General features: G+C 31.6%; 2 protein-coding genes across 5 annotated transcripts in view; both read right to left on the minus strand.

Annotated features, from left to right (window-relative positions):
* Positions 1 to 939: 939 nt before the first annotated feature.
* The window catches only part of LOC139490721 (interferon-induced helicase C domain-containing protein 1-like), a 29048-nt gene continuing 7772 nt past the window's right edge, over positions 940 to 22215 (minus strand). Inside the window, exons 6-21 of one of the 4 annotated variants that reach the window (XM_071277655.1) lie at positions 21998 to 22096; positions 21491 to 21565; positions 21121 to 21195; positions 20351 to 20449; positions 20081 to 20149; positions 18584 to 18634; positions 15981 to 16184; positions 14372 to 14460; positions 13511 to 13774; positions 10550 to 10712; positions 8318 to 8405; positions 7835 to 8025; positions 5138 to 5282; positions 4529 to 4753; positions 3196 to 3363; positions 940 to 1874 (exon numbers count right to left, since the gene is read on the minus strand). In XM_071277655.1, coding sequence (XP_071133756.1) covers positions 8326 to 8405; positions 10550 to 10712; positions 13511 to 13774; positions 14372 to 14460; positions 15981 to 16184; positions 18584 to 18634; positions 20081 to 20149; positions 20351 to 20449; positions 21121 to 21195; positions 21491 to 21565; positions 21998 to 22096 — 1268 coding nt within the window. In that variant the 3' untranslated portion in view covers positions 940 to 1874; positions 3196 to 3363; positions 4529 to 4753; ... (1 more) ...; positions 7835 to 8025; positions 8318 to 8325. Of the gene's footprint in view, positions 1875 to 3195; positions 3364 to 4528; positions 4754 to 5137; positions 5283 to 7834; positions 8026 to 8317; positions 8406 to 10549; positions 10713 to 13510; positions 13775 to 14371; positions 14461 to 15980; positions 16185 to 18583; positions 18635 to 20080; positions 20150 to 20350; positions 20485 to 21116; positions 21196 to 21490; positions 21566 to 21997; positions 22097 to 22215 lie in introns of all 4 variants that reach the window. The other 3 variants (XM_071277654.1, XM_071277656.1, XM_071277657.1) reach the window with 3 other exon arrangements.
* On the minus strand, positions 1243 to 7526 carry LOC139492658 (interferon-induced helicase C domain-containing protein 1-like). Its single transcript, XM_071280810.1, has 5 exons — positions 7488 to 7526; positions 5138 to 5282; positions 4529 to 4753; positions 3196 to 3363; positions 1243 to 1874 (listed from the first exon to the last, which is right to left on the minus strand). Exons 1-5 carry the CDS (start codon positions 7524 to 7526, stop codon positions 1243 to 1245), a joined length of 1209 nt encoding a protein of 402 aa, XP_071136911.1.

A 22215-nucleotide genomic window follows, 5' to 3' on the forward strand; every position in this document is an offset into this window, starting at 1 on the left:
AGTCAGGAATATGACAGTTGTTATCCATTTGTTTGTTGTCTTTATGCTTTTGATTATGCAATTTGATTAGGGACTTTCCGTTTTAAATTTTGCTCGGAGTTCAGTATATTTGTCATTTTACTTTTCACATACAAGCATTTAAGATATTGTGAGGTAAGAACAACATCTATTCGATAGTAAATTTTACTAACAATACGATATAACCCTTTTCAAAATCTTGATGTTCACAAAGAGGAGAAATGTAAAAAAGTCAAACAAAGGAAGAAGACACTAACGGACATGGACTTATAGACAAATAACAACTCACGAATTATGCACAAAAACAAACGATGAAGTGAAATGAACCCACCCATAAACTAAGAATGAATTCCTCAGCTAAATGTTTATCAATTGGTTTCAAAGTATTTGCATCAATCATCCCCAGATGGCTTATAAAATGAAAAATTGCATTATTAACAAACATACATGTTGTGGTTGTTCAAACACTTTTGTTAAAATGAAATTGCGCATGCATTCAATTGAAAAATGTTAACCAAATCATAAATTGTATCGTATCATTGTAAGTTTTGTTTTACAGTAAAATGATATAACCTGTGTTTCTTGTGTGCCATGTTGGAAATAATCAAATTCTTATCAACGATAAATGAATGTTTGTGTCAATCAAATCAAACCAATCACGGACCCTTTGATGATTACCTAAAGATAACCAGCAGTCCAGACAATTTTTACATATTGTGTGAATACAACATTTGCCAATTGTTTTAATTTCTTTTACAATGGAGTCTTAATTGTGAATATTAGAGGCTTTATTAATAATAGACTGAAGCATAAAAGGAAACACAGACGTAAATAAAATCGGCATTCATATCGTTCACGATGTTTGTTAAACGTATATCTTGAACCACTATTTCCCAATTTTAGTACCTTATAAAAAAAGAAGAAAATTGTGCATTTATTTACTTTATAAAACTTTATACAAAAGTTCATCAAATTAAAGAAAAGCAAAACAAATTGTGCTACAGAAGAACCGAATGTTGACTATCACCAATGGGACATTACTATGTTTAACTATCTAACACAATGTTCGGTTTTCTTTTCCTTTGACTGTGACCTCAAAATACTATAAGTTAAGAAATGAGTTTTCATTTGCAATAAAAGGTAAGCAGATTGTTTTAGTAAAAGCTGTGTCACATTGTTAAGTTATCGATACATTCAATTGTTATATATGACGTATGTGCCACATCAAAGGATATCGGAATTCCTCTTTATAGTTTTTGATCGGTATTCTATAAGATCATTGTCTGTAATGTCGTCCAAAGAGAATTCCATGTGAACATCAGACCACTTTTTGAAAGGCTGTACATTGCCTGTTTCTTTATTCACTATTGTCATATAATCTTGTGACAATGACACAAATTCGCATTCTTGGTAAATCAATATAGATCCCCAATTATGACCACATGCAAAACCATAAACTTTGTCTGTTTTCTTTATTTCATCGAATGTCTGAGACTTTTTTGTCTTTCTTCTGTCAATCTTGCCAAAAATTTCTTTATCGCAAATAATACAATGTGACTTTCTAATCCTTCTAATGTATTGACCGTCTATTATAAATTTGCCACATAATGCACAAGTTATGTAAAACTTGCCCTTTTTCTCTGAATTAGGATTTGTTTTCAGCCGTTGACGTGCTAGTTCCTCCATCTCATAGATATTCCTTTCTGAAGTTGCTATTTTCTGACTAATATCTTCCTTCAATACCTCATCTATTGCCAAACCCATAAGAAACAACCTCTCGATGTTTATTTCTTCCCTTTCGAGCTCCTCCTGACTTGCAATTAGCACCTCTTGTCCACCTTGATGACGAATTCTCCCTATAATTAATATAACAACATCATTTCTGTGTTCTAGCAATATGACAGTTGTTGTTCATTCGTTCTGTTGGTTGATATAATCCTGTTTGATTTTGAAAGGATTAGAAAATATACATGTACCGATATATAATCAATATAATGTCTCGTTATGTTAAACAAGAGAGATTTGAGCAATCCGCTATTATATAATTCCTGATCACCGGATGTTGATAGGAGAAACAAAACAAACAGTGGAACAAGATCTGGTTATACCATAAGTTGCATCCGAGTCATATCCGGATTCTGGTAAACGACATGTACGACTGACCCATTATACTCTTACTCTCATTGCTCAGTCTTTTCCGAGTACTGTCATGTTCATAATTTTTTACAATAGTTTTGTTTGTTTTTCTATGATTGTTTAGTTTGTTATCAAATATGCATGTATAAATAGAGAAATAACATAGACAGCATTAAAGCAAGTCGAATGTAAATGTAGATTTACAACAACCCTATTTTTTGTTATATTGGGTTACCGGTCTCTTTAAAAAGTACATCATCAAGTCGCTTTTAATTCATATTTAAAATGAAATCAATCATTCTCATTAAAAAAATTATATATTTTATACGATGAGTGCCACATGTGCAGAAAGATCTGCTTACCCTTGGAAGCACCTAAGATCTACCCCAGTTTTTTTGGGAATATGTGTTGCTTAGTCTTTATTTTTTTTTTATGTTGTGTCTTATGGTACTGTTAATTTTATTACTACCACGGGGTCGATACCTCTTCTGGTGGACTATGAGTCCCCGAGGGTATCACCAGCCCAGTAGCCAGTACTTCGGTACTTGCATGAAAATACGGATTTTTTGTTATAAAAATTTGCTGTTACAAAATGAAAGAAATTATTATAAATTAAGGAATGTATCTCCCTCATGCAAAGCTCTGATTCCTTTCACGGATTTGGCTATACTTTTTGGACCTTTTGAATTATAGCTCTTTATCTTTTATATAAGCTTTGGATTTCAAATATTTTGGCCACGATCATCACTGAAGAAACATGTATTGTCGAAATGCGCATCTGGTGCAAGAAAATTGGTACCGTTAATTTTGTTATGTATTATTATTTGTCTGTTCGTCTTTCTGTTTCTGCGATGGCGTTGTCAGTTTATTTTTGATCTATGAGTTTGACTGTGACTCCCTCTGGTATGTTTGGACCCTCTTTTATACCTAATTTTGCAAATTTGTGTATTGTATCAAAATAAAGGCAGGCTTTTTTGCTTTAAATCGGGAAGTGTTGTAATGGGTTGTCAGTTTTATGAGCATACTGAAAGATAGTTTTACCTCTCATCTGTAAGCTGCTAATCTCATTTGCTTGCAGCCTATATCTTATCGTTAAGGTACATTGCTGAATGTCCAGACCTTCAGATGCAACAGATGTTGCTACTAGACACAAATGTTTTCCTTCCTTGAATCGCTTAACAATATCAATCTGTTCTTCCTTCGAAAGACCTACATAACAATAAGTTATTTATTCAGTGAAAAAAAAATAATACTACATTCTTATAATATAATACAAACTCTTATACTTAACTGCTATGTCATGGTCATTCTAGGAATAAATCACTGAGTCAGTAAATTGGCAAAATTTTACAATTTTTTCTAAAATAACTTCCCTTTCAGTCCATGGACTGTATATACAATTACATACTGCTTTTAAAACTTCCTGATTCTCACAACCAATTAGCCAAATAGATATATTTTCGGTATTATGTTTCTTAAGAATAGGGCTTTGTTCATTGTTGAAGGCCGTACGGTGAACTATAGTTGTTCATGTCTGTGTCATTTTGGTCTCTTGTGGACAGTTGTCTCATTGGCAATCATACCACATCTTTTATTTTATATATGTTAATGATCTTCAACTTTGTACTTGCTTGGGTTTCTTTACTATTAAAATTAGAGCGTCATTAGTGGGTCTTATGTAGACGAAACTATTAGCATGTCGAAATGTCCTATTGTAATGTTTATTTGTGTATGTCTTTGTCCTGAATGTTGTTGCATTTATTTGTACTGTAGTCCTGTAATGTTATGTTGTCATTTTAATGTTATATTCAACATTGCCATAAAAGCCCAAGGTTTGGATAGCCGTAAAACCAGGTTCAATTCACTATTTTATTTTATTTAAATGTCCTGTACCAAGTCAGGAAAATTACCATTGTTGTATCATAGTTTGTGTGTTACATTTAAGTGTCGTGTTTCTGTTGTGTCGTAGTTCTCCTCTTATGGTTGATGTGTTTCCCTCAGTTTTAGTTTGTAACCCGGATTTGTGTTTCTCTCAATCGATTTATGAAGTTCCAACAGCGGTATACTACTGTTGCCTTTATTTTTTTTTTTTATTGTACTTCAGGTGATATAAGATAATTTATAAAATGATAATATAAATTGTAGTTTAAACCATATTTGAACATCTTGTATTTAAATTTTTGTCAGTGATAAGATCTAATGGTTGCATTTTATGTTAAAATATTGTATTTTTACAGGTAATTTTAACTCTCGAAATGTCATAACCTCTCGACCATTTCAAAATATAATCAACAAACAGCTTTTCTTCAATGGTCTTTAATTAGGTTGGTGCTTAAAGTCCATAAAAATATATATTGAAATCATTCGAATATACCTCCTTCTTCTTTCGAAACTTGAGACCCAGTTAAATGTCGACTATTGAACTCTTCTGGTAGTTTTTCTGCAAGCGCTTTGGCTGTCGTTCTTGTTTTAACAAATATAAGAAACCTAGACTCCTCTCCATGCTTCTGATATTCGTCCTCGAGTACTTCAATTATTTTTTCAACATCAGGATTTCCTTCAATTCTCCTCCCTAATGCATATATTTTAGTCAATACTTCTGTTAAAATATAAATATACCAGTTTTATGAATCCGATTTCTGTGCCCACGTGAAAGTAAAACTTTTGAAATTAGTTCAGATTTAGGAATGTATTTTATCAAAGCATTGCTCTAACTCCTTGTCATGGTATTATGTTTTGCAGCTGACAATAGATCTTCATACTTTGTATAAAGTTTAAAATTTTCAAATATGTCTGCCTCAAGCATTAACGGAATGAAAATACATTTTTTACGAAATTACTGTTATTATCAACTCGGGTTTTAATATAGTTATTTAATCAAGGGAAAACTTATCTAGCAATTAGGTGGAGACAAAATTACCAATAAAAAGATTGAGCACACTATTTAATGGTCTTTTTAAATTCGTTTAGTTTGATGCATTACCATCAAGTACTTCGATCAATTCTTTCTCTTTGTCATCTGTTGCCTTTATGCTTTCTTCTTTCAATCTCTTCACTCCGTCTTTCAATATTGCTCTTATCTGAGTAACATCAAGTAAAGAGTTTACTTCCAAACATTCTGCATAAAACTGAAATACAAAATACAAACAAAGTGTTAAATTTAGTAAAGTAAATACTAACTGGACATAATTAACATAAATATCATCCATTGCCACAATTTCCACGTAAGTTTGACCTCAAAACAAATTTAACTGGAGTCAGTGGTTTTTTTGTTGTTGTGATATGTATAGCTGTCATATATTTAGTTCATTTAAAAAAATGATTTTTCTTAATTCGCCTTGAGTTTTGATATAATAACATATTTCAATGGAGGAGTGTGAAGCAAAAATGTAGGAAATTCAATAATCAAGTATTAGTTGGAAATACTAGTACGTCTAATAGGGAATCATTTGATTGTAAAAATGCAGCAACGTTTAACAATTCTTTACAGTTTTAACGTACTCGAAAACAAATAATACCATTATGACTAGACATGCAATCAACTCAATTGTTAGCTGCATACAATTGTTTTTACAACGCCATGGCTAAACGACGGTCTTTACATCTCTCTTGTGGCTTTTGATTTTTCTTGTTCGTACATAATTTATTAGATGTAGGTTTTTTTTTTATGCCTCATTATTAATCATCTTAAGAGTTTTACGAAATAAATGTGTTTACAATCGAATTACTTGGATAAACCTGTTCAGTTGGCATTACAATGATTATTTTTATAATTCTAATGGAAAGTAGTACTTTATTATTTTAAAATTGCATATGTTTGTTTGTTCTTTTTTTTCGAAGAGAAATTATTGTCATGACTTGTCAAATCGTTATTATATACTTTTCACATTCTACGTACAATTTCCAATCAACGAGAGACATCCTAACTCTGTTTTCATTTTCACTATTACAAATCTGATATAATAACAGTTAATCTTGTTACCATATATAAAACTGCTACTCAACTGAATCCCCAAAGATATGAAATAAAATCTCATCAAAGATACCTGTCTTATACTTTGTTAGGCACCGATTGCGTTCATACAACTACGAATGAGGTTTCTGTTGTAGGAAAGGTACTTGGAGATGTGGTGGAGTTTATAACATTTATAGGATTGGCCAATAGACGTTTCTAACTTCTACTACCAATTTTGTAAAAATCTTGAGCTCTATGTATTATTTTCAAGGCAGCCAAATTCAATTGTAGCATTTACATTGAGCTGCAAAGTTTTCTTATCATATACATCCGATTTCATCTGAATAGATGCACGCTTGATAAATATTATATTTACATACAAAATAATGTGTTAAAATTACATTGTTAGATAATCTTTATATATATAGGCGTCGTTCAGCTGGCCCCTTAAAAAATATGTATACTAGTACAGTGATAATGGACGTCGTACTAAATTCCAAATTATACACAAGAAACTGTAATCTTATATTTATTTGTAGGATCCTTTACTATAGATCAATCAGCTGATCTGTAAAAAATAACATCTTCGTGCCTTATATGTCATGTACTTTAGTACGACGCTAGATTAACACTGACGTGGAAAGGTAACACCCGGCCACCGAAAGATTCATTTTATGAAGCCCAGGTGGTCGTGTGGGCTAGCGCGCCGGTAACAGTGCAGGCGATTTGGTGTCACGATATCTCAGTGGCATGGGTTCCAATCCCGGCTAGGGCAGAACAAAAAATTTGCGAAAGCAAATTTACAAATCTAACATTGTATGGTTGGTGTTTAGACGAGTTGTATATATATATATATATATATATATACGCATTTTCTTTGCAAAATATTCTTGGTAGAGGGGTCTTTATACAGCACAAACAACATTTTCAAAGACACAAACAAAAGTGAAAAAGTATAATATCAACAAAATTTTAACGCATTTGAAAAGCCGGCCAAACAACGGATGTTCTTAAACACTGCTGACTTCCGAGTAATCGGATCACCAGATGTTGCAAAATGGCAAATACAAAAAAATAAACTTGCGGAAAAGATGGTATACTGCAAACATGAGGTGCAAAAATTTGTACACCATTTCCAGATGTCGACAATTAATGTCTCTTCAGTGATGTTAGGAATCGAAACTGTATTAGGAAGGCCATATTATATTCCTAAATTAAAGATGGACTCTCGAATATTGAAAAAATAAATAGGATAAACGGGTTTTATAAACCCGAAGGCAAAAGCTCAAACAAAAAAAATATAAACTTGTATCAATTGAAAACAACATTCAAACCTATGATTGCGTTGGATAAAAACCGCAATTTCATTTATAAGTACATCAGAACCAGTGACAACTCTACGACAGATTGTATCCATCGGATCACCAATGATGGTGATGCAAGGCTAAAAACACATTCTGTATTTATAATTCGTCTAAATAACAGTCCAATAATGTTAGATCTGTAAATTTGAAGAAGCAAATTTTCTTGCTTTCCCTGGCCGGGATTTGAACTCATGCTGCTGAGATATCATAGCACTAAAGCTTTATAGTTGAAGAGCCAAGGTGGTCGAGGGGTCTAGCGTGTCGGACATAGTGCAAGGTGATTTGCTGTCATGATATCACATTAGCATAAGTTCGAAGACCGGCCAGGGAAGAACAAAAAAATATATAAATATAACAGTACCTCAAGATGTCTAAAACATGCATGCATCAAACGTAGAGCTTGTGTATCTTTTGTCGACAATTCTTCTATTTTCTTCTTTGTTGTCGAAAGCCATAATATGTAACGTTCAATTGTGCGATCTTTTGGTGGATTTCTCAGAGCTTCAAAAAGACCTTCAGCCTCATTGACAGGATTGTTCAAATACGTTGTAACTAAGATTGAAAGAAAGAAATATATTGATGTTTTGGACTTTCTTTGTTTATTCAACTGAATTGAAGTCAATATTGAAATGTTAAAATTTGGGGTCGATTACTGATACGGATATGATCGAGAATTCTTTATTTGTTTGTTTGTGTTGTAGGGTTGTTGTCTTATCCAAATTTTGTCTGCATCTTTTTTTCAATTATATATTATATAACTTAATATCAATTTTTATAATTCTTCTAGTAAACCAGTTCTTTCTTCTTCATTACTACAAGAATCTTATATTTCTACACTACTCACTTTGCCTGCTATCTAGAATGTCTTCCACAAAATCCATTGCTTCCATGAGTTTTTCCTTTACTGGATCTTTTCTTTGATAGTATAGGAACTGTTAAATTTAGATTACGAATATGTTATAATATTATTAATTTGTATATTTTAACAAAATTTATCGTTTGGAAAGTGTCGCATGTTAAACTTTATTTTTAAATGTTGATTGAAAAGAGCGGACAGAAAAGTTATATAGCACGGTTATTTTAGAATGTCCCTAAACCGATCTACTTTGTGACGTCCTCATCCGAATGTCATGATATTGTTAAAGTGTATAAAAAGTTTACATCTATGATCGATTAGCAAAACAAATAATCTTCAAATACATAAGAAGTATAAAAAAAACATAAACAAATTCAAATGACAACTAAAACGTAAAATCACAAAAATACTGAACTCCTAGAAAATAAAAAAAAAACGGAAAGTCCATAATCAAAAGGCAGAACCAAAAGCTCAAACACATCAAACGAATAGATAACAACTCTAATTTTCCTAAATTTGTACAGGCATTTTCTTATGTAGAAAATATTGGACCTAATTTTATAGCTAGCTAAACCTAGCAGTTGTATGACAGTCGCATTAAATTCCTTTATATTGACACGATGAGTGAACAAAACAAACAGACATAAAAGGTAAAAATGTCAAAAATAGGAATAAAGAAGTCAATATTGTGTTATAATCGTAATCACTATAAAAACAAACAAATTTATAAAAAGAAGCACAAAAAGCATACAGACAAAGCACATTAGCAAAACTTAAAGCCAAGAATCAAAATTTTACAATAGCACAATAACACTATGACATGATGTATAAGTGCATAGCCACGTCATGTGTATCAAAGAAATACAAACAGGCAAACAGACAAAGCATTTTAGCTATAAAACAAGATTGGGATACAAAAAATTACTATAGAACCATAATTTGTATATTTTGATTAATTTGATATAAATATATTGAAATTGTCAAAAAGACAATATAATATCTATACTATATTATATATAATCCTTGTTGAAAATCGTCTTAAGTGAGATTTGTTTTACGTCTGTTGCGTTTGATTTTGTTGCAGTTCAGTGTTGCTGTTGTGCTATGATTTCCTCTTATACCTAATGTGTTTCGGTAATAGTTTGTAACCCTGATATGTGTTCGCTCTAGCGATTGATGACTATTGATAAACGGTATACTACTGGTGTCTTTATTAAGTGAGTTGTGTTAAAATGTTTTAAGATTGTGTTTGCAGTTTGCTATAAGTTCATGACCTCCAACAGTATCGATCAAATTAATAATCCTATTATTTCAAGTTGATTTTATCGTTCTAATAACAAATATGCATCATCATCTTATTCATAGTTATCATAATTATACATTGTTAATTTTCGCAAAAAGCTTTAATATGTTTATTTAAGGGGGTTCGCGGGTCTAAATCATTTATATAGGACTTCTCTATATTTTTCTATAAATGAACTTTATCTTATAGTTAATAGAAAAATAAAATAAAAAAGTGGGGTCACCGTTCGTTTGCGCTCACAATCTGCATTCAAAAGAAGCATACATTTTTGTAAAGGTGGTTTTTTTCTGTTGAAGTAATAGGAGAAATAAGGGTTATATCGAAATAGAAAAAGAAATTTATTACAGAAATCGCTCAAATTTTACAATAATTTAGTTTAAGCACAGCTTATATGGAAATTATATTAAAAAATATAGGTCACCAATGAGTTAAAAAAAATATTTCAATTTCAAAGCCAAAAAATGGCATTTTTCCACCAAAGGGAGATAATTTGGAACTTTTTCAATGATGTATACATTTTAAAAGTCATCTGGGGCCAACACAAATTGATTGTTTTGAATGATTTTTGTACCATATGATAAAGTAACAACTACAAAAGGTAATAAATTAATTTGTAATGAAAAACAAATGTTTTATTTTTTTCTGAAATTTTTATACCCTCGAGCCTCCTTAAATCTTCGTATAATAAAGGTTATTCTTGTTTCTCAAATGAATTATTGTAATTCTGAAATTCCTCATTCCGACTGATGTATTATTAGTTGATAACTATAATAGACTGTACAGTGTGATCGTGTGTAAATTACTCCTTGTTGTTTATATTTGTGTGGTTTACATAAGTATCAATTTGCTGAATTGTTGACGTAATAAATACGAAAAAGACGGATGTGTTTGTCTTTTGATAAAATAACAGCACTGACCTCTGGCAGCTTTAGATGAATACTTGAGTAAACTAGATTCACACTCTTTAACAACTGATAACTTTTTTACATCGAGATTCGTCATGATATGTATCAAATGTTCCTTTGCACCAAATTTATCTTTGGCTCTGTTTGTGCCAGGTGAAGCGGTCAACCCCATAATCTGACAATACAAAGAAAATTGTGAATAAAAAAATCATAAATCAAGTTCATATCTTCATGTATATTTATGAATTGGCCTAGCCATAGCCTTGTAAATAATATTTGGGTAAAAAGAAAAAGAAATCAACAACTTTTAATGGACTCAGGCACCTGCACCTCTGTGCTGACACGAATTATCATTGATATGGTCCTATTTATAAACTAACTGTTTACAAAACTTTAGAATTTTTGAAATACTAAGGCTTATTTACCTCAGGAATAGATTACCTTGGTTGTATTTGGCAAAACTTTTAGGAATTTTGGTCCTCAATGCTCTTCAACTTTGTACTAAATTTGGCCTTTTTAACTTTTTGGGATTTGAGCGTCACTGTTGAGTTTTTTGTAGACGAAACGCGCGTCTGGCGTAAATAATATACAAAATGTAATCCTGGTATCTATGATAAGTTTATCTGCATATACATTGTACATTGTTGCAGATTTGAAATACTTTTTTCAAAACATAGTATATTTATGATATTCGTCCTTCTGCTAGCTTACAGTAAATATTATTTTCGTACTTGAATTTGTTCATTGTAAATAAACCCACCATAGATACCAAGATTAAAATTTTATATTTACGCCGACGCGTGGTTTCGTCTACAAAATATAATGTTCTGTTAAATCAACACCCATTTAAAAAAAAACCAAAGAGTTTGTTCTTTCACCACTGTGCCAGGTCAGAAGGAATTATCACAACTATGATGAACACCGCCACATTCGTTTAGTGTCTGTTCCAAACCAGAATTATTTTATCAAGTGAATAAAGATTGTTGATATCTGAAATAAGGTTTGTGTTCAGAGATGAAGTAAAAATCAAGCCGTTGTTTTTATTTCCATTTGACTTGATTTTAAGTTTGGCATAAAAGGACTTTTTTCCCATAACAGCTGTATTTGGCAAAATTTAGGAATTTTTGGTCCTCAATGCTCTTCAACTTCGTACCTTATTTGGTCTTTAAAACATTTGTTGATTCGAGCGTCACTGGTGAGCCTTTTGTAGACGAAACGCGCGTCTGGCGTAAATATAAAATTTTAATCCTGCTATCTATGATGAGTTTATTTGCAACCACTAGGTCGATGCCACTGCTGGTGGAGATTTATTTCCCCGAGCGTATCACCAGCCCAGTAGTCAGCACTTCTGTGTTGACTTCAGTTATCATTGATATGTTCATAATTATAAATTAGCTGTTTACAAAACTTTGAATTTTTGAAAAGCTAAGGCTTTTCTACCTCAGTAATATACTACCTTAGCTGTATTTGGCAAAACGTTTAGGAATTTTTGGTCCTCAATGCTCTTCAACTTCGTACTTCATTTGGCCTTTAAAACAATTTTTGATTCGAGCGTCACTGATGAGTCTTTTGTAGACGAAACGCGCGTATGGCGTAAATATAAATTTTTTATCCTGGTATCTATGATGAGTTTATTTGTATTCATTGCTAAACACCGAATGTTTACCTGTTAGTGCCAGGGTTGGAAAAAAAACCGGGTTTTATGAGTATTGCCCAGCCCAGTGGGAAATACTGGGAAAACCCGGGTTTTACTGGGTTTTGGTGGGTAATACTGGGCAATACTGGGTAATATAAGATACTGGTCTGAATTTTATAGAGGTTTCAGTGATTAAACACAAATGCTATACATTTAAGATAAATATAACCTTTTTTGTTTGTCTGGATTGGTAAAACTGTAATTATAAAGATAAAAACTTTTTTTAAATAAATATTACTCCTATTAAAAATTAACAATTCCATGTAAGAAAAGTTACATTTAAATAATGTACATGTACTGTCCCTAATTAGTAAGTAATTATTTAGATTAGAATGCAGATTTGTTTATGTAACAATAATCAGCCCTTTCAATTCTATAAGTGATGATGGCATGACCCCTTAGGGTGTTTATTTAGCAATATGAATGCATAACATTTGGAATTAACAATTCATTTAACATTGCAATAAATATTTTTTTTAAAGTATGGATTATTGGAACAATGCTTGGTAATAACAAGGTTTCCTTAAATGTGCAAATGTTGTATTCTGTCTACATAGAAGGAAATGAAATTGAATATTTCATTCTTTTAGAAATGACTGTCAATGGTTATCTGTATAAAAAGTATATATTTAGCTGTAATACTATGAAACTATATCAAGACTTTACTATTTTGTGTTAAAATAAGCTTCAAAAATGATATTGCCCAGTAATGCCCATTATTCCCCATTTCTTGGAGTATTGCCCAGCCCGGGAAAACCCGGCGGGAATTCCCGGGTGGGTAATACTTTGCCAACCCTGGTAAGTGCTCAAATCTATGTCTCTAGAAATATTTGGCTCATAAGCATTTTTTAATACATAAAAAAAAAACCTTTTCATTAAACAAGCAAAGATAACACACACATATGTTGTTTAGATGGAACAAAGAAAGAGCATTGTATACTCAATTTCAAAGAAGCGTATATCGAAACTATATGGTCTTTCTGTTTATTCATAGATACAAAAGGTGAAAAAGAGGGAAAAAAAACAAAATTTTTATTATATCATCTCAGTATCTAAATAAATTCATCATAGATACTAGGATTAATGTTGTATCTATTACGTCAGACGCGCGTTTCGTCTACAAAAGACTCGCAAGTAATGTTTGAATCCCAAAATGTTAAAAAGGCCAAATAAAGTACGAATTTGAAGAGCATTGAGAACCTACATCCATCATATATCTCAGTATCTAATCAATAACATATTAACCTGACAGATACAAATGCTATACAGTTTAATACCTGTGGAAGATTGTTTTGTTCATTTTCGAATTTCTTCTTTCTGTAATGACCCATTATTTCATTATATGGAGATTTGCCATAGGTATGATGACATTCATCCAGTACTAACAGTGTAAACTGATCAATATTTACTCTTGAAAACTCATCTTCCAGAAAATTACATAGAGACTTTGGAGTAAGAAACAAAATGCTACATCGATTGACCAAACTTTTAAAGGTTCCGCTTGTAAATTCTTGACCAGCTTCCCATTTTTGTATTTTCCCCTGAAATGAAATAAAAGTATAAGTGTTCTATAACATCAACCATAAGAATAGTACGACCACCTATTGCAAGCAAAGAAGATGCTTTGGCATAATAATAATTTTATTGAATTCCGACAGACGATTTGAAACTGGTTTACAGTAATTTGTGTAATAGAAAGTAGAATAATAACCCGTTCATGTCAAGGCGATCACGGTACACATTCTATAAATGACAGAGTTCATTGTGATGGGTTGTTGAGAAGCTCTATATCTAGATTTGGTCTCGCTTTTGTACTGTATAGTTTTATCAGCCATTCAATGTTTGAATTATGTTTAAATTTCAAATAGGTATGCCTCGAGCCTTACTGAAGAATCATTAATTGCCATAAAGCGCATCTGGAGCAGTAAAATGAACTCCGTTAATTTTATCATGCATCCTCTAATGAAAATTACACTAATAGTACATTTTCACAACATCATATATGAGAAAATAAAATAAAAGTATATATATAACATTGCAATTGAATATCAGTAAATACCCTTAATGCGCCTGGTGAATTCAGAATTTTACAAAAGATACTTGTAATGCTTTATTTATTTTGCTCAAAATAATATTACCTTAGATGATAGACCCGGTAGTAATTTGCATGCTGTATCAAACTGTTGCCCAAGTAATACGTTTGTTCTCGTCATGAAGACCACTTTCCCTACGGAAAGTATAAGAAAATACATAGGTTCAGAATACTGTTGATAAATCATTATATTTTATTTTCATTATCCTGCTATATTACCCTGATGCACCCAGGAGAATATACTGATGGTCACTGTTTTACGTTCACACTCTTATCCAGGGAAAACCGGCGTGGTCACTGTTGATAAATCATAGTGAATATATCTCTTTGCTGCGTTCCCTTATAACAGCATCTTCGCTAGCCAAGAGTTACGATCCACTCCCCTCCTCTCCACCCTTGGCGGATTGAGACAAATTTTTGGAGACACAAGGTATTGATTTTTATTAGTTGCAGTCGAAACTCGCTGCATCCAAGCAAAAAGCACCTACAACATGATCACGTGTAAAGGCAGAAAGGGTATGTAAACAATTGCCACGTGCTTATTGTACAACAAGTTTTTACATCCCTAAACATACGACTATATTTATTGACAATTTCAATGTTTTTAATCAACTAATAGGAGTTCCTGTGTATGTTTCGTGCACATAGTCATGAATGTCAACGTATGTTTTCGTTTCCTGCTTTATCAAGTTTGTAGAATCTTGACGCTACCGTATTTTTACCTCCAAATTGAAGGGTTCAAGTGCTACCATTGGTCAAGAAAAAAGAATTCGGAATGGGCGTAACTTCAATCTACCGATAGATGGCACAACATATCAAAGATGTTGGCTTAATCTGCCAAGGGTGAAGAGGAGGGGAGTGGATCGTAACCCTTGGCTAGCGAAGATGTTATAATAGTAAATGGTCAAAACGGTTTGTATAAAAATAAAATCACTCAATGTTTTTTTAGGGAACTTATATAAAAGTATGATACTTCTTTAAATGCACAGTGTTTGAGTGGCTGAAATAATCTTCTGAAAACCTTTTAGAAACTATAGAAGTCATACCCTAGGATAAAACAAACTTAATGTTTTAAATCATTTTCACATTGTGTGAATGTCAAATGTACCAAAATTAGCCACACTTGTGATCGTTCATGTTCGCACCTGGTCTTTGAAAACTGTGATGACGAAACGTCCATCGCCAGTTAATTTGAACCAAGTAATTTCCAACTCTATTCATGTATATTATACTTAAAATTTTTATTCAAATGATAATTGTGCGCAGCTAAATACAATATTTACATCAATTGTGTACTGCATCCCATTTCTAATTATATAACGAATTGATGTTGTCATCGTCACTTACAGCAAACCTAAGAACTGTGACTAATACCATTTACTTTTAAAAAAATCCAGTAATAAGAATATGAATATTTTCTACTTCGACTTATTAAATTGTATCTATAGAGTGTTGAACTTCTATATTGAATGGGTTTCTGGCTAACGCAGTCTCAACATTAATCAGTTACTTAATTCTGCTGACCAATGATCTTTTAGAAAATTTGTTGCAATTTCTCTTTATGTCCATTTTTTTTTTAACAAAGTACGTTGCTAGATTTCATCCTATTTTGCGAGTTACTATAAAATGGTTTCATGACGTTACCTATAAATTACCTGCAGTATTTTTCTCAATATGGCTTTCAATAACCTTAAGGGCAACGTATGTTTTACCAGCGTTTGTGCCAGCACATACAATTGTGTTGACTCCTTTAAGTGCTAAATCCGCAAGCTCTTGCTGATAGTCCCGAAGATTTATTAATGATTTCTGGAACCCATCAGTTATAGTTGCATCTTCATCAGAATGTGTATCATGCATGTCTTCAATAAATAGCAGTTTTTGATTACATCAAACATTTAAATAATATTGCTTATACTGTGCATGCATGTGAATTTTGTGATTCAAATATCCTACAATTAATCATAATCATTTATCATTTGAACTGTTTCACATTTCGTTTTATTAACGCTTAATATAACCGATTTTATCTATTGTAAGGATTTTTCTTATTGTTGAGGATCGTCTATTCACATACTGTTGCTTACATCCACGATAGTTTGAGTCTGATGGATTGCTGTGTCGTTTGAAATCTTATTTAATCTCCTTAAAATATGGCATATCTCCTATAATGAAAAACTACTCCCCCTTTCCATAATATTCTTAATTTTTTTTTAGGATGACTTTTTAATGTTCGTTGTAGGGTTAAATTATTCTTATTCGTTATATCTCCTTGCATTATATTCATGTCGAAAGGGACGTGGTTTACATACATTATTCGTTTTAAGTTTTGTTTTTAACGTAGATCAACTAAAGAGAGTTTATCATTTTAATTTACTATAAGAGAGGCGAAAGATACCCAAGAAACAGTCTACACAAAGGTCGACAACTCCATGGCTTAAATAACAATAAAAAAACAGACGAAAAACAGTAGACAAAACAAATCATAGAAAAAAAAGACTAAGTAACATAGAACCCAACCAAAACTGGGGATATTCCCAGGCGTTCCCGACGGAAAGGCAGTAGGTACAGCAATTAGAGCATGTATGAAGTCATATTTGGAACAAATATTCCATAACGTTAAAACGACTCGCTATGGCGTCTGTAATATTGACGAAGAGAGTTCAAATTCAACATCACTGAATTTAAGTTTTATTTTGGTATTTGATAAATGACTTTTTTCCTTGGAACTCGGTATATTTTTTACTTTACTTTTTTGAAACTCTTAGTTTAATGGTTTCCTTGCAGGCAACAACTCTTTATCAAGGATATCGTGATAGAAAATACAAGACCTGAAATATCGTATCAACTGTGAGATAGATAAACTTCGTATGCAGAAGCTGCTAGATTGATGCTATATAGAATTCGTAAGCTCACAATTGGAAAATTGAAATCATCTCTTTTGACGTAAAGCCCTGTTTTCAACGGTAAATTTCTAGATGTAACTCAAGATATAAGACACATTTATTTGTATCTGTCGTATATAATTGTTCTCAACTCCAATTGGATAGATGCGTTCAACGTTCTACAGTTTGTAAAAAGTAAAATACAAAACACCAAACTGAAAGGACAATGTCAAAACGTAAATTATTTTATCAAATTACAAACTCAAAAACTAAAACACATTTACAGCTTTTACATTAATGCTAGCAAGACAAATCTTTGTTTGGCTTGCTTGCTTTGTGTGTATCAATGTTTGCTCAAGCATGTCAATTAAGATAGGCGGGGCTTCAGCTTGTATACATCATACTTAAATTTTATTGGACGTTACGTTTGAGGTTTAGGACACTTAATTTTAAAACATCACATGACAAATATTCTCACATGTTTCCTCACCTGTAAAAATACAATAATTGGTCAATGAAAGAAAAATATAAACTTAATATTGTTTTTTTTTTTTATAACATATCAATCTATTAGTTCAGTTGTTTCCGTGTCTGCCCTTTCATTTATGTAACTCAAGAAAAAATTCCAATAAATGGGTAACAATTGTATCGAAAAGAAAAAATCGAGTGCACCTTTTTTATGTTAGGGTGTGTTTGAGATGAATATTTTGTCTTGAAATGAAAACGTACAAAGGAAGAGTATTTGATACATCATCTCACTTCAGATTCTATCATTTTTATATAGCAAAGCTACAGGTTGACTTTATAACATAAAAAAATCACAATACTAAAAGATGAAATGTAGGGGTCAAGTGAAATACCTATCCAATGAATCACAAAATCAGAGTTGGTGTGTTCGAATAGCTATTTTACCAAAAGTATTTGACGACAATCTTTAAGTTGGATGATGAAAATGCATATCTTCGAAAAAAATTTGGTTTCCATTTCTACGATTGTGAAAATGAACTGCCGTAATGGGGAGATAATTTTGACGAAGTAGAATCCTGACTGTATTGTATATTTACAGGTAAGGAAACATGTGAGAATATTTGTCATGTGATGTTTTAAAATTTAGTGTCCTTAACCTCAAACATAACGTCCAATAAAATTTAAGTATGATGTATACAATCTGAAACCCCGCCTATCTTAATTGTCATGCTTGAGCAAACATTGATACAAACAAAGCAAGCAAGCCAAACAAAGATTTGTCTTGCTAGCATTAATGTAAAAGCTGTAACGAATGGAAAACAACTGTCATATTTCTAACTTGTACAGATATTTTCATTTTTCAATGTCAAATAATTACAAACTAAAAGAACATTAAATCAGGTGTTTACCTTCACTTTCTATATTGTCAAAGTGTACAATTTCCATGTCTTCCTCTGTCTCTGCCGAATTAGAAATTAGTTAAGATAAATAAGATTGAATACCAAAAAGTGTTCCAAAATGTGAGTTTTTTTTCTTCGATAGATGGTATAATCCAGATTTGGTACAAAGGTTCAGATAATCTAGTCCTCTGTTCATTTTAGCGTCGCTATTAATTTGTATGACAGTTTTGATTGGAACTGAATTGATTGAATAACATACCTTTTTAAAAATTTCTCGTTAGAAAATTAGGAAAATAATTTGGAAACCAAGGCGCAAACTCTCTCAGGAAAAGCTGACCTTAAACAGATTTTACTATTCGTTTTTCGATTCTTAAATAATAAATCTTTTAATCATTTTCATGTTTTTATGCATCCATGTAAACGATAATAAAATGATGATATCATAAGAATATTCAAAATTAAATCAGGACTCTACCAAAGGCAGGAAAATCCATGACCAACAAAACGAAGACAACAGGACTACATACTCATTGAAGACAATAGGTTAAAAGTATAATCACAAAAATACTGAACTCCAAGGAAAATTCAAAAAGGAAAAAAGTCCCTAAGCGAATGGCAATGTCAAAAGTTCAAACACATCAAACGAATGAATAACAACTATTACATCACTGTCTTGCTACAGGCATTTTTTAATGTAGAAAATGGGGGATCGAACCTGGTTTTATAACTATCTAAATCTCTCACTTGTAAGACAGTCGCATCAAACTTACATTTCAAATGGATAAGCCGAAAACTACACATGCTACAGACGGTAAACAAAAAAATCCCGAGAAGATAAATTATCAATACTGATAAATTTGTCGCCTGTTTCTTTTATCTTACTTATCAATACTGGATATCAAAATAACATAAGACAACCTTACAATCAACATTTTATTGCAGGTATGAATACGATACATGGAACATCTCTATTTTTATAGTAGTAATAACCATAATATAAACAATCAGATATATGCTTTAGAGTATCTGTTAAATTTACGGTCGTGGGTCTGGTTTGTTGTTTCTAATAAATCCAAATATGTGCAAGAATAATTAAAAATAATTAAAAAAACTGTTACTATGATTATTTACGGACCAAGTATGTAATCATTCCTTTAATTTGAAGCCATTCTCATGTTAATCTCGTTTTCACTGCATAAAACATCATGAAATACAAACAGCAGACAGATAAAAAAAAAGACAGAATACGACTTCAATTGCGTAGCCTGCTATGGTTCGTCTTGTTCTTTTACTTAGAAAAATAATCAAATTCTGTTTAATTACTATCAGTTTTTGATATTAACTATTCTTAACACTCTTTCGTGCAATTCAAAAATGAACAGAGAAATTGCGCCTTGAAAGTGCAGAAACTTAATAAAAAAAACCAAAAAAACTTAGTTACGTAAATTTGTTTATTCTACTACCCCAGCATCTGACATATCTGACATAAACGTTTAAAAAACATACCTGTAATCTTCTCTTTCCTACTGGCCTTTACCTTTTTCTTACGTTCTCCTTTTTCAACAATAGCTTCCTCTGCATGAAGAAAATCACTTATTACGACTATGCATTTTATCGAGGTTTTACGTTGATCATTTAATACACTTTGGTTTTAATTGCTTTCATAAATGAAGATCTTTAAAACCTCATCTAACTGTTATGAGTATAATTCCTTCAGATATGAATAATTGTTTTTAGTCTAGCATGTAACCGTTATCTAGAATGGGGATTACTCACCTAAAGGTCTTTTGTTTGTCATATGTGTTACATCATCTGACTTTGTAGATAATTCTTTGTCAGATGGACTTTGTTGAATTAAAATCTGTTGATTTGTATCTGAAATTGTATTCAAATATGTAAAATTTATCCCACTACAGAATTGAACGCAGAAAGATTAGGAAGACATGTTATCCATCCATGACACATTATGCTGACACCGATCCGACCGTAAGTGCTGATATACAAACACGTTTCCGGTTATCGTTTGCTTGTTTACGCAATTATTTGCACTTAACTTTTTAATCACCGTAAAAAAGAAATCTCGAACTAACAAAAGTATTCAGGTCGATAACACTGCTAGTAGAGGTAATCCCTATAAGAATTCACCATCCCAGTAGTCAGCACTTCTGTGTTGACATGCATTTTCATTCTGTTTTTTTTTTTTTAATTTGGCGAATGTTTTCGTTTTCATCACCGCTCTTCAACTTCAAACTTTCTTTGGCTTTTTTTTTCGATCGTCACGGATTAAAATTTGGGCCATAAAATATCAATATTGGTATTCATGATAAGTGTATTGTACATTAAATGATCATTTTCTTTTTTTCTTTTTTTTTTAAATATGAATGATATTTATGTAGAATCACGTATTCTAGGGAAAATTACTATTTTTAGTATCAAATATGTATATTCGTAATTAAGTAAGTTTTTAACTGACGTTTGAATTTCAGTATTTTTTTATTTTTTCATGAAGTGCTTTATCTGTAAGAACTAAATAAATAAATACTGACCATTATCTTTCCTTTTAGAAAAATGATCCGCAGAGGCATCTTTGGGAACGCCAACTGGATTTTTTTTATTTCCTTCTGCAAATGAATTCAAATGTACATTACTTAACGTACTACTTTAATACTGTACCTTTATTCTAGCGTCACTGATAACAAAATTTGTAGGCGAAAGGCGCGTATAGCTTATAAAATATAAAGATTCGTATTCATGAGTTTATTGTATCTAATTTAACTAGTATATTTTAAATATGAATTATACTTATGTAGGGCTCAAGTGTTTTGAGGGGAAATTACTAGATTTTAGTATCAAAAGAGTTAGTTGGTAATAAGGTTAGTTTTTGACTGCCGTTGTAAAAACTAAACAAATACTGACCACTATCTTTCTTTCCAGTAAATTGGTACACAGAGGCATCTTTGGGAATACCAACTGGAATTTCTATATTTCCTCCTGCAAATACATGTAAGTGTACATCATTTAACGTAGTACTTTACTTTGCTTTTTTAAGTTTTTATTCGAGCGTCATTAATGAGATTTTTGTATGCGAAAAGTGCGTCTGATGTACTAAAGTTTAAGCCTGGTATCGGTAGGAGTTTTTATTCTCGCCTAACTTAAAAATGTGTGTTAAATATCGAACTTCAGACAATTTACTGTATGCATACTGTGAATATGAAAACAAACGCGTCAAGTATATCTATTTTAAATTTTTTTCTGTGACAATTAAAACAAAATTTCCAATTGAATATACTTCAAAACCACATCATATGTTGCTACTATATATGTTATAACATTTATATTACCAATCCATTTGCAAATTGAAATGGAAATACTTGTGTCAATTATTTTTGGATAATATATAACAAGAATAAAAATTATAATAACCTTTGGTATGTTCTAAGACTACGTGCTGTTTTCCCTGTGACTTAACTATTGATAACTTTACAGTTGCGTTGACATTGAAACTAACTTCATGTGATAATTCTGAAACGAAATACTTCATATAATTATGGAGAGATAAATAGTTTTACATCCTTATATCACTACGACTTCCTGTCTCAAATGAAACTTTGATAACACATTTTGATGTTACCTATTATTTT

This window comes from Mytilus edulis, chromosome 10 (assembly GCF_963676685.1).
Source record: "Mytilus edulis chromosome 10, xbMytEdul2.2, whole genome shotgun sequence".
NCBI lineage: Eukaryota > Metazoa > Mollusca > Bivalvia > Mytilida > Mytilidae > Mytilus > Mytilus edulis.